A 13,445-nucleotide genomic window follows, 5' to 3' on the forward strand; every position below is an offset into this window, starting at 1 on the left:
CAAGCTGGACTCATGCTTTCTTTTTATGGTTGTTCTTTGAGAATTGAGTTTGGAAGACAGAGAATTGGGCTAACCAGAAAGATTTTGGGAGGAATGACATGACTGATGATAAAGAACGTAGGCTCAGATATCAATCAGCCTGCCTGGTTTGAACCCTGACTCTCACTGCTCACTAGATGGAGAATTTCCTTCAACTCTCTGACCTTGGTTTCCTCATCTATAAAGTGAGGTCAGTATCTGCACCTACCTTGCAAGAACGTTAGAGGATTAAATAAGCTCGTGCATGGAAAGTGTAAAAGCAGTGCCAGGGACAAAGAAAGGGCTCAATAAATGTTAGCTCTTGTTATGGTGTCGATCCACTTCAGTGAGGGTTTGCCTCATGTTCACTGACCCTCTTCTTTACCAACCATGATGTCCTTTTCTAGTCATTGGTCTTTCTTGATGCCATGTTCCAGGTAAGCAAGTTGAACTCTTACCATTCCAACTTTTAAGGAACATCCTGCTTATATTTCCTCTAATACTGATTAGTTTGTTCTTTAGGCAGCCCACCAACACCAACAGAAATGAGGGGGATCCTGAATAAGACTGACACAATGTTGCAAAAATGGACTCAAACATACCAACAGTCATGAAGACAGTGCATGGCCAGGCAGGCAATGATTGGTTCTGTTTTATGTAAAGTTGTGATGAGTCTGTGCCAACTTGATGGCAATTAACAACATTGTTGTGGCAATGAATGTTGTTATTATTACAGTTATCATTATCAGTTACAAAGGTTTAGGAGTCTATAGACCTCAGTCTTCCATGCTCCATCCTCCATCACACCAGTTTCCAGCACTACTGCAGTAAAGATGCCCCATGCCATTTGTCCAATGGCCATTCCAGATGTTAAAGGAAATCATTGTGCTTAAAAAGCTGAAGCTACGTGAGCTCTACTGCTGGCAGAAGGACCCAATTCCTCAGGCTGAAATGCTTTCCAGGAGAGAAAAGCTCACACACATACACCCCACATTCCACGTTGGTAGGGTTTCTAATAACTGCTGCACAGGGAGGGTGAGGACAAAGCTAAAGCCATGATGGGAAGTGCTCTGACAAACTAAGAGTTTAGAGGAAATTTGACAAACAGGAATTAAGCATTAATAAGAAATCATTCCAAAGAAAATTTGAACAACAGAACCCCAGGGAAAGAAGATGCTACACACTAATAAGATCTCAATATTTATATCTACCGTATCCAGAAGGAACAGGACAATACATTTGTGTAATCCACATCCTGGACCGTAGAAGTCCTCAAAAACAGCAGAGGACTCTGCTGATTATATTGACAACTTGGATAAAAATCTATAGGGAAAAAGCTCAATAAATTTGCAGAGGAAATAAGCAGTGGGAGATGGAGAGAGGAGTGGTTAATATGCTAGATGAGAATATGGAAATAGAAAATGTTCCTGACAAGCTGATGAAATGAAACTATTTGCCAAAATTCAAGTTAGATAAATGAAAAGTGTTGTGCTTAGACTCCAAAAAAGCAACTGCCCCAGTCTAAACCAACACCAAACCCACTCAAGTCAATCCAACTCATAGCAACCCTAAAGGACAGAATAGAATTGCCCCATAGGGTCTCCAAGGCTGTAAATCTTTATGGAAGCAAACCACCTCATCCTTCCCCCTGCAGAGTGGCTGGTGGGTTCAAACCACTGACTTTTTGGTTAGCACCGAGCACTTACCCATTGCACCACCAGGGCTCCTTGTATCAGTCTAGGATGGGAGAGGAAAAAAAAAAAAAAAAATCAGCAACAGTAAAGACTGAGCAGACTCTGGGATTCAATGGTCCAAAGCACAAATGTTGCTTTAGAATATGTCATGTAAGTCAAATAAGAGAGCAAGGGAGCCAAAGGTCCCATTTGAACTAAAGTATTGTGTGGCATCAGATCAAAGAAGATTGGGACCTATTTAGAAGATCACTAGTGGGGAAAAGGACCCCTTTCAAAATTCTAAAACATCAGAATAGTTAATTATGAAAGTTCATGGAAGAAAAAGGAAGACTTGGGTAAGTGAGGGGTAAGAAACACAACAGCAATGAGATTTTTAAAATCTTATCATCTGGAAGTAGTATTAGCTTGCTCTGTGCAACAATGATCAGTGGGGTATAACTTCAACCCTCCACTAAGGGACAGAAAAAAAGCTCGTTAGAACTATTTTTAAAAAATGGAATAAGTTGCTTTAGGAAGTACTGAGTTCCTCACCACTAGTTGTAATCAAGCAAAAGAGGCTGAACACTTTCTCCAAAGTTATGTTAGTGCAAGATCAACCTGTATGTGGTTGGAACTTGGACAGGATAAATGCTTTCAATTCTGACAATCTATATTTTTCCAAATTGGGCTTCATTTTCAGCATGCTTTGGAAGGAGAGTTAGAGCTAATTAGAGTCATGATAACAATAATGATAGAAAAGTCCGTGGTGCATTCACCATGTTGCTGGAAGTCTATGTCTAATACTCAGCATTCTCTGAAGGGGGTACTATTATTACTCCCATTTTACAAATGAAAAACTGAAGTCTCCCAGTTAATAAGTGGTGGAACCACGATTTGAACTCCATCTGGTTCTAGAGTCCACGTTATTTCTCCCACCTACTTGTTCATTCATCTTTGGGGACATTTAATCATCCATCCCAAAAGCAATGCTTTCCAGGGCATCTCTATTTCAAATATGGTGCTGCCAATAGAAGTACAAAGACCTCGGTGAGCGGGGTAGAAAATAGAGCCTAGTGGCAGACTTACAGAAATAGTAGTTAAAAACACAGTCCTGGTCTTGTATTAGTGAGCCCTGGTGGTGTAGTGCCTAAGGCATTTGACTGTTAACCAGAAAGTCGGTGATTCAAACCCACCAGCTGCTCTGAAGGAGGAAGATGGGGCTATCTACTTCCCTAAAGATTTATCACCTTGGAAACCCAATGGGGGTTGCTATGAGCCGTGGAACCGACTCGATGGCAGTGGGTTTGGTTTTGGTCTGGCGTCTTGGATTGTCTCCTAATACAAGCTCTTCCCACCTGGGTGAGGCTGACTTAATGTACGAATGGGAAATGGGGAAAATGAGAAATCAACACAGTGCAGCACAGCAGGGACACCACCCTCTGCATCTGTTCCATTCGGGATTAGTGGTGGTCCCGAAAAGCTGCCTGGAAAAGCCTCCACCCCCTTCCCATTATTTTTTTTTTCCTTTCAGCAGTGTTTGAAAGGGTTAAGACTATCTTACATAATGAGGGTGGAGCATGCTAGTAAATACAGCTGTTTCAAGTAAAAGCACTAACAGAGGCAGACATGGGAAGTCAATAAAAGGAGGTATTTAGGAAAAGATAGAAGGAACAAGCATTGGGGGAGAAAAAAAGTTAGGTACCAAAATTCTCCATGCAAATTCACCTAAAATAAATAAATAAGTGAAATGCATTCTCTAGTTAAATATACCACAAAGCAGGACACCCATGGAAAAGATATAAACCAATTCAACTATAATCCTCTTTTTATGGAATGGAGGCCAACCTGGGCTTAGCTGCAGGGGCAGGAGGGAGTGGGAGAGGCCCAGGCAAGAGGGTGCCGGGCACAGCCTCCATGTAGGTGAGGAACCTGCCTCAACAGGGCTGGAGCAAATTTAGAGTGGGCACTCAGACCTTCCAGCTTGGATGGAGCCCAAGATGAAGAAATATAAATAATAACCAGAGTCACTATCATGACTAGTTTGGGATAGGCTACTATGAGCCAGGTACTGTGTTAAGTACCTCCTGTATATCCTTTTTTGTAATCATCTCAAAGAGTAACATTCATTATAGACATTTTAGAATAGAGAAATGATGTTGTAGAAATTAACATAGCAATAATAATGAGTGAATAATGAGACAGGCACTTTGTTGAGTATGTTATAGGGGTTTTGTTAGGTCCTATTCAGAGCTCCCTCAAGGGACCATACAATTATCATCCCTGTTTGTTTTGTTGCTATAGGAGTCCCTGGGTGACACACATGGTTAAGCACTTGATTATTAGCCAAAAGTTTGGCAGTTCAAACCCACTGAAAGGCACTGCAGTAGACAAACTCAATAACTTGCTTCTGAAAAGTTAAGCCTTGAAAATCCTATGGAGCAGTTCTACTTTAACACACTTGGGGCTGCCATGCATCAGAATCAACTCAATGGCAATTCCCAAACAAACAAAAAAACCAAATTCACTGCGATCAAGTCGAATCCAACTCATAGCAACCTCCACTGGGTTTCCGAGGCTGTAAGTCTTTATGGAAGCAGATTGCCACATTTGCCTTCCGAGGAGCAACTAGTGGGTTTGAACTGCTGACCTTCTGGTTAGCAGCCAAATGCCTTATATACTACACTACCAAAGCTTCTTCAATGGCAACTAACAACAACGTGTTGCTATTGTTAGCTGCGATCAAATCACCCCCAACGCATGGCAATTCCATGCACAATGAACAAAACTTTGATCCTGCACCATTTCTAGGATCAGTTCTGGATCAGACTATTGTGATCCATGTTTTTTTTTTTTTTTTTTTTTCCAGTTCAGCCAACATGCCAACATTTATTGAATACCCTTTGCATGCAAAGCTTTGCTGGTTCTTCAAGCTGTTTTTGCCTAGATAAAAATCACTACCTGCTGCCCTTGGGCCATTCCTTATTCCAGTCCCTGGGTTCTGGACATTTTTCTCTGAGATTTGGCCAGTATCTTCTGCCTCCCTTGTAGATGAGGGTCATCGAGAGCTTGGCTGCCTGCTTGTCTGCTTGGTCTGATGGAACACATCTTTTGAGATTGGCAGAATCTTCTGTATCATGCTTCCTGGAAGGAGGGGAGCCCTGATCACACCTGTGAGGCAGCTAAGAGGCTGCCAGGTTGGCTTTAGCCTGGTTGAAGAGCAAAGATCAGGGTTACACAACAGGTTGTTCCACATTCTTCGTGCCTTCCTGGTGACTACACTGAGGAAACTGTCAAGTTGAAAGGAAGGGAAACACTTTCTGCTCCCAAGTTGAAACAATACCTGGTAAAATATTTGTTTCCAGGCATCTGCTCTTCCCTGGTCCCTGGTGGTACAAATGGTTTTCACTCAGCTACTAAGCTAAAGGTTGACAGATAGAAGCCATCCAGCATCACCACACAAGGTCTGGTGATCTGTTTCCCTTACAGCCAGGAGACCCCTATGGAGCAGTTCTACTTTGTAATACATGGGGTCGCCATGAGTTGGAATTAACTTGATAGCAAATGGGTTTGGTTTTTTTGGGTTGTTCTTCCCTGGAGCAGGATTAGTTTTAGGCAAGTACTTCTTTCTCTTACATGACTTGTGTATAATAGGCTACCAGGGCATTCTTACTTTCTTCCCTCCCTCAGTTAGAATCTCCCTATTGCTCCTGTGGTGATTCATGTGGTTTTCTCTGGCTGATTTTTGGAAGTAGATAACCAGGCCTTTCTTCCTAGTCTTTCATAGCCTGGAAGCTCTGCTAAAACCTGTCCACCTCATACAACACACAAGCCTCAACTGAGAGACAGTTGGTGGCTGTGCTTGAGGTGCATGAGCTGGGAATTGAACCCAGGTCTCTTGCACAGAAAACAGGAATTCTATTACTGAACCCCCACTGCACTATGTGTAAAATGGGAACAACTTTACTCAGCTATAAAATAGGAATAATATTTGTCCCTCAGAGGCTGTTAAAAGGATTAAATGAGATGCTATTTGTTATTATTCACAACTTAAAACTGGAACGGTTGAATACTAGAGTTGTGAAGCTCTTTGTCTAAGATCACAGAGGTGGCAAGAGCAGACACTAGACACAAATGTAAGCCGATCAGACTCCCAAACGCTGTTCTTAATGATTCTGTAGTGGGACCTCTACCACTGAACCACAAATGCCTCAGGAAATAAGGTAAAAGGGATTACACAGACTGCAGCCCAAAGGAGTAGAGCAGCCTGCCCAGGGTGCAACAGCAAGGAAGTAACAGAGCTGGAATTCAAACCCTGTCTGTCTCTGGAACCCAAGCCTGAACCACAATGCCAGGGCTCTGAAATCTTCTTCCCACAACCCATTTAGTCAAGGCAAAAGATCCACAGTTTTCAGACCCCACCATTCTCACTTTTTAGGGGAGAAAAAACTCAGTAACAACAAACAGAATTGAAGAGAAATAAAATAAATGTAAAAATGCAGAAATAACAGAAAGCCTAGACAATCAACCAAAGCAAAATTTAATAAACTCAGAAAGACATCTATTAATACAAGAGCAGCAATGGTGATGAGTTCCTGATTAGAGAGCCTATGGTTTAAGTGTTCAGGATTTCTAGCTCTTTTCATAGGCATGTGCACAGTAGGAGAGTTGCAAGGTTGCTAAGCAACGCCTGGCAACCAGATTCTGGAGTGGATCATTCAATAGGAGTCATTGGTAGCTCTAGTAAGGCAATAATTTTAGTTCATAAAAGCCAAATTTTAGAAACCTTTAATAACTCATGCAATAGCTTACTAATAAGTAGTCCTTAGTCATACATAAAAATGCAAATCTATAATTTTTCATCTTTCACTTGTAAGAAATAAAGACTTGAATTTTGAGGCTCATCATTCATTTATTCAACACATATTTGTTGGAAACCTGCTATATGGCAGGCACTGGAGAAGAAGACCCTGACAGTTCTGCAGCAGACTGCAGACCATACATTGAAAACCACTAGAATTCCACTTTCAGGGAAAGGAGGTCCAGAGAGGTAAATCAGTCTGTTCAGAGTCACACAGCTTCCTGGAGGAGGACATACTCAGCTTCTCATGTCCAGCCCAGTAGACTTGCTGGGAGAGTACACTGCTTCCCTGAAAGGCCAAATCACCAGAGCTGGCTTTGAGAGGCCCCTGAGTCACCAGCTTGCCTATGGTCCTCTGAGTTAGCCCTGAGGGCTGGAAGTACCAAGACATAGGGCTTGGCTGTTGAGCGTCTTGGAAAGTCTCCCACTTGACCTTGGGACCTCTGTGGTCAAGTGAGGGAAAGCCTATGACACGGTGTCGGTTTTTATTGGACCCAACCACCGGGGAAGTTTGCCGTCATCTGGAGTGATGGAGAAAATTAAGTTACCACATTCTCACGTTTCAGCCTTTCGCCCGTTTTCCTTCGCAAACAGGAAATGTTTATTTAAATACAGCAGTCTCCAGCATGTGCTGGAGCCAAGTGAAAAACCAAAGATGTCCACTCTTGCCCCACTCTGCTGTTCAGGCCACTATCTCTCTGTGGGTGAGAAGGGGGCCTCCACGCAGGGCAGAGAGAAGAGGCCCCGCATGAGAGTTCATTTTCAGCTGCCTCTTCTTTTTCCAGGCCGAGATTGTGGCTGGAGAAGGATTACATCTGTGGGCTTCTTTTGTGCTCAGAAGGGTAAATGCAACATCTGTTTACTCAGTGCTCCTGGTAAATGTTTTGTTTCAGGCACCACCATTCACTTCCTCTCTTCTCGTCCTCTATCTCTGCTGCATGGATAATAAATTACACTGAGTTCTTCTCGGCATTTATTTAGCTTTCTTGTGGGTGTCACCTCCTCATTGAGGGGGAAAAATTGTCAGTAGTTTATAAAAGAGAGTTTCTCTTTCTGTGTGATGTGCTGACATTTCGGGGAAGAAGCTGCAACACAGACCCCCACTCTGATACTGGCTTAAATATGAACAATGTACCAGGCCTCGTTCCAAGCCTGAAGCAAAGTCCAAATGGTGACCACATTATCACTAAAACTCAGATTCTCCTGAATGTCATACTGTGAGCAGACAGGTCTCAGAAGTCAAAAGTGTCCAAAGAAGCAACAACCACCCTCCTCCAAAAAAAAAAAAAAAAAAAAAAAAAAAAAAAAAGAAAATCTATTCATCAAAGTGTCCTTGGGAGGCAAAGTTGCAGGGATGGAGAAGGGAAGAAAGGCTTCTTCTTTGTTGTAAGATATAATTTAAACATTTGCAATTAAAAAAAAAAAAAAAAAACTAGATTTTAGGAAGGTCCTGAGCGTTTGACTACACTGCTGGCAAAACTTACACCCCATGGAAAATGAGCCCTGAGAAGTTTAAAAGTCTCACCAAAGGAAGCTTTCTTCTTCTGTCCTCTGCTTACATTCTTTCAGTTGAATTTCTGGTTTTCTTCTGTATATGCAATAATTTTATATACGGTTACTGGAACATTGCAGACACTCAAATAATGTTTGTTGAATGAATGAAGGGCAGGATGAATGAGGAATGCCTCCCTCAAGAAATCCTTGGCATAACTTAGAAATGCCAAATATCTCCAAGAGCTTGCAGAATTGAAATGTTACATCTGAGTTGACCGAGAGAGGGTGTGGGGGTAGTGAAGGACTGTTGGTGGGCTGCTTCTAAACCTTGCTTTGATCCTGACTCAGCCTGCTCCTGAAAGCTACCCCAGCCCCCCACCTCATGGAGGAAAGAGAGTAGCATCCCCATCACCACCATGCACCCCAGCCACCGTAGCACCAGTGACCAGAACCAAGACAGATGAGACTTAGGTATTTCCAAGCAGTTCCCACTCTGCAGATGTCTGTCAGTGACCATGACTGTAGCAAGGGGCCCATGGGAATGCCCAAGACTCCAGTCTCCACCCAATTTCTCCAGATGTGAAGCCGATGGGCAGTCTTGTGTTGCTTGGGTCCCCTGGGGAGATGGTTGGGTGGCATTTTGGATGCAGCACTATGCCTACAGCTTTTGGGAACTTCTGATATGCCAAGAGGACAGAAGCCCACTCTCCTTGGCTACTCAAATGTATAATATGATTTTGAAGAAGTAGCCTCAAGACCTTAAGCAAGAGAGCTAATGTTAAAAGCAAGCTCAAAATTTACAAGGTATACTCCTAGCAGCAACAGCAGCAGACTATTCTAAGACCCAAGCCCATCCATGGCCCTCCCAGGACTAACTGTTTATAGATCTTGGCCCCAATAGACCCCTGTTTCAAAGATGTAGAGCAGAGTGGTAAGGAGCATGGCCTTAGAAGTCAGGCAGGCTTGGATAAAACATTTACTTGTCATTAACCTTGAGTAAATGACAAGATGGCTTAACTGTAAAATGGGTCAATAAACATTATCTATAGGAGCTCTGAAGGAGTTCTGGTAGCATAGTGCCTAAGGCACTTGACTGCCAACCATAAGGCTGTTGGTTCTAACTCAGGAGCCACTCCTTGGAAGGAAGGTTGGGCAATCTACTTCCGTAGTGATACCACCTCAGAAACCCAAGGATGGGTCCTTATGAGTCAGATCAGACTTGACAGCACTTAACAACAACAACAACAATATAGGAGCTCTGATGGTATAGTGCCTAAGGCATTCAACTGCTAACCAGAATCTGGTGGTTCAAACCCATCAGCCCCTCTGTGGAAGGAAGACTGGGCAATCTACTCTCATAAAGATTTACTGCCTTGGAAACTCAAAGGGGGTCGCTATGAGTAGGAATCAACTCAATGGCAATGAGTTTGTTGTTGTTGTTATTGCTGTTTAATAGGAGCTCTAGTGGCATAGTGGTAAAGCATTTGTCTCATAACCAGGAGTCAGGCAATTCGAACTCACCAGACACTCCACAGGAGAAAATGAGGTAGCCTGTTCCCATAAAGATTTACAGCCTTGGAAACCCTATGGGGCAGTTCTACTCTGTCCTAAAGGGCCACTATGAGTCAGAATCTACTTAATGGCAGTGGGTTTGGTTTTGGTTTATAACTAATAAGGAGCCCTGATGGCACAGTGGTTAAGCACTTGGCTGCTAACCAAAAGGTGAGCAGTTTGAACCCACCAGCCACTCCGTGGGAAAAAGATGTGGCAGTTTGCTTCCACAGAGATTTACAGCCTTGGAAACTAGCAGTTCTACTCTGTCATATAGTGTTGCTATGAGTCAGAGTTGACTGGACAGCAGTGGGTTTGGGTTTTTTTGTTTTAGTTTATATAACTAATCTACCACCCATTTGTTCACTGCTATGATGCTGGAACTATGCTACCAGTATTTCACATACCAGCAGGGTCACGCATGGCAGATGGGTTTCAGTGGTGCTTCCAGAGTAAGACTAGGAAGAAAGTGTTGCAGATCTACTTCTGAAAATTAAACAATGAAATCTCTATGATTCACAGCAGACTACTGTTCAAATCAGCATTAGAAGATAAGCCCCTGATAAGATTGGAAGGCTCTCAAAATACACAGTGGCCATAATCGTGAACTCGAGGAAACCAGTGATTGTGAAGACGGTGCTGGACTGAGCAATGTTTTGTTCTGTTGTCCGTGGGATTGCCATGAGTCAGAGCCAACTCGATGTCAACTAACTACAGCAACATATAATAGGACTGTTGTGGAAATTCAATGAAAAAAACACATATAAACAACTTGAGGCATGGAAAGCATTCATTAAACCTAAGGTAAAGTTACCAGTTTCACTAACACAGTGGCTGGCACTGGTGTGAGGAGAAGGGAGCTTAGTTTCTATGTTATTGGTATCCAAAAATATTACTAAAACAAGTTTTTCACTGGGGAGCCACGGCATAATGTTGTTGTTGTTGTTGTTGTTATGTGCCATTGAGTAGGACCCGACTCATAGCGACCCCTCCTTGGGTTTCCAAGGCAGTATCACTACAGAAGTAGATTGCCCCATCTTCCTTCCGAGGAGTGGCTGGTGGGTTTGAACCTCCAGCCTTCTGGTTAGCAGTCAAGTGCCTTAGGCACTATGCTATTAGAGCTCCTATGTATGGCATAATACAACATCTCAATTCTGGATTTTAGTCCTTTTGTTGCCATAAATTCACCGTATGACCTTGTGCAAATCATTTCACATTTCTGAGCTTCGTTTTCTACAAGCATTAAGGTTCAGTCTAATCCTCTAGGATGGTAGGGTTTAACCTCACAGAACAATCATTGCACTTGAAAGAAAAAATGTTTTGAGCCAAAGGAAAGCTCCAGGGATAAGGAAGGCAGTTCTAGTAGGTCTCCACCCAGAGAGATACATAGTGAAAGAGAAGACCTGGGGTGAATGAGGCTAGGATATGAAAACCAGAATAATATACTCCAGGATAACGCATCTTAATTCTCATCATCATTCTATTCCACTAGACAGTCAGGAGTGTGGAATCAAAGACCCAGGTACTGACCCCTAAGACACGTGAAGTAAATGGGAGAGACTGAGAGGTAGACAAGGAGAGAGTAGTTCCATTACAACAAACCCTCACCCACTTCTCATCTCCGTTCCCACCCCCTCCACCTTTTCTCGTTCCTTCCCCACCCCCCACAAGTGTGGACTAAGAGGAGCCCACCCTGGAGTCAAGTTTTGAATTTGGTCTAAGGATCAAAATGATAAATGTTTTCAAAACGTTGACATATGAAAAGTAAATATTTGGTTGCACAATTGGGGTTAAAACGAGGGTCAATCCACCCCGCTCTCCAAGCGCCTCTCCACAAGCTGCCAAGCCCAGGATCCGAGGCTGAGTGCGGTTTGTAAGATTATAGCGCTCGCTCTCATTTAAAGGGCTGTCAGCATTTCCATTCTCCAGCCCGTTTGGGGAGGCATTTATAACCGAGCCATAAAAAATTCACCCGGATTGCAACTTGGCATCTCTGAGGCTCAGCTCCAGGCAGGGCTGGTTTTGAGAGGGCACCCTCTCTGAATTTGTCCGGTTCCTCAGAAGTTAGACCTTCACACACACTTTCAACTTTTCCTTGCAAGGGCAGCCAGAGAGCAGATGGTCCGTTCTGGTCTCCTAGCTGATCACAGTCTCAAGCCCTCTCTGCAGTCTCTTGACACCCTGATGCCTATCACCCTTCTGGGTCCTCCATGTCCCCGCTTTAATGAGAGCGGACCCTTTACCTTCACCCCAAGACCTGGCTGGCTGCAGTGTCCTCCCCTCCTCTCGCCTCCTGCCAAGATCTCCTTGAAAGCTGTCAATGGGCCCAGCGTCTAGAGCCCTTGCCATGAAGGGGAGCTACTCTATGCCTATTGCGGGGGGCTTCGGACCTTTGTCCCCATCCTTTCCCAAAGCCCCAAACCCTCCACTCAGAGTGAGGAGTCAGATCACGGAACGAGTGGAAACAGAGATGGCATTTGGCGCGACGGAAGGGAAATAAGGAATCTGACGCCTGGGGCCCCTCCCTGGGACCCAGGTGGGTGGCCTGGGTGGGGCGGAGCGGACGAGGGGTACTCACAGGCGCTCGGCGTTGCGGGGGATGCCCCGGGGAACTGCCCGGAGGCCCACCCCGTGGCAGTCCACGCTCGCTGCGGAGCAGGTACATTTGGTGGGGCAGGCGGCAGCTGGGGGCCAGCTCAGGACGCTCATCAGCGCCAAGGCCAGCGCCAGGCGGGCGCGCACGGCGTCGCCGACCCTTGTCCGCCCGGGGGCCATGGTGTGCAGGGGCCCGCGCTCTGAGAGGCTGCCTCGGCGGGGCAAGACGCGTGGAGCGCCGGGAGGCACGCGGGGAGCGCGGGCGGCCTGAGAAGCAGGCGGCGGAGTTGGCGCGGAGGAGGGGCAAGCTCGGCGCTCAGGCGCACCGGGCGCGGGCGGAGAGGGGCGCGCCGGGCGGCGGCGGCAGCAGCAGCAGCAGCTTCATCGGAGGGGCCGGCGCTGCCCCGCTGCACATCGCTCGGAGTGCCCAGGTGCCTGGCGCCCTCGGGCCCCGCAACTCCGCGGCCTGGATCGTGGGCCGGGTCAGGGACTTAGGGCGAGCGCACGCAGTAAGGCGCGGGGCCCAGGGAGGTCCGGCTTGGGGCTGAGTTCGGGAGCGCGAAGGCGGCAGCGGCTGGGGCACTGGGCGGCCGGGTGAGCTGGCCGGGGCTCGCTCTCTCCATTCACTGAGCAGGGCAGACACCGGAGACGCGGGGCCCACCCCTCCCGCCCCCCCAAAAACCCCAGCTTCGCCTCCCATTGGCTGCGCTGCGCGTCATGTCGACTAAGTTGGGAACTTTGCTGGAGCGACCCAAAGGCAGGAGGGAGGAGGCCGCAGAAGAGAGAGAGGGAAGGGAGCGCGGGGACGAGGGACCTTGGCTAGTAGTGCCGCAGGAAACTTGCCCCCGGGAAAGAAACAACATTGAGACTCATTCACTTTTGGGAGCCAAGGACCGATAAGGCTTGGGGCACTTTTGCTTTATTTCTGGCCCAGTGTTGAGCACTCAGTTTTTACTGTTTTTTCAAGCCCAGCACCCGGGGGCGAATGATTAGTCTTGTTCTAGTTGGGAAAAAAAAAAAAAAAAACAAACCTCAGAGAAGTGAAGTAACTTGCCTGAGGTCACACAGCTGCTAGAAGCAAAGGCACTTTTATTCACCTATATTTACTTCAGAGCTCATCTAAGCTGCGGCCCTACCTCTTTGAGTCTTCTTGGCAAAGACTACAGCTTCTTCCAAAAGGACCTACTTTTTTGACACCAAAGCACTTCAGTGACATATGTCATTAAAAAAAAAAAAAATTGTTGTCCATGTTTTTC

General features: G+C 45.6%; 1 protein-coding gene across 1 annotated transcript in view; it reads right to left on the reverse strand.

Annotated features, from left to right (window-relative positions):
- The window catches only part of SLIT3 (slit guidance ligand 3), a 953,284-nt gene extending 940,915 nt beyond the window's left edge, over positions 1 to 12,369 (reverse strand). The window contains exon 1 of the mRNA XM_007939744.2: positions 12,173 to 12,369. Coding sequence (XP_007937935.1) covers positions 12,173 to 12,369 — 197 coding nt within the window. The remainder of the gene's footprint in view (positions 1 to 12,172) is intronic.
- Between the last annotated feature and the right edge of the window lie 1,076 nt (positions 12,370 to 13,445).

Source organism: Orycteropus afer, unplaced genomic scaffold (assembly GCF_000298275.1).
Source record: "Orycteropus afer afer isolate SDZICR_OR568_19922 unplaced genomic scaffold, OryAfe1.0 scaffold00062, whole genome shotgun sequence".
Taxonomy (NCBI): domain Eukaryota; kingdom Metazoa; phylum Chordata; class Mammalia; order Tubulidentata; family Orycteropodidae; genus Orycteropus; species Orycteropus afer.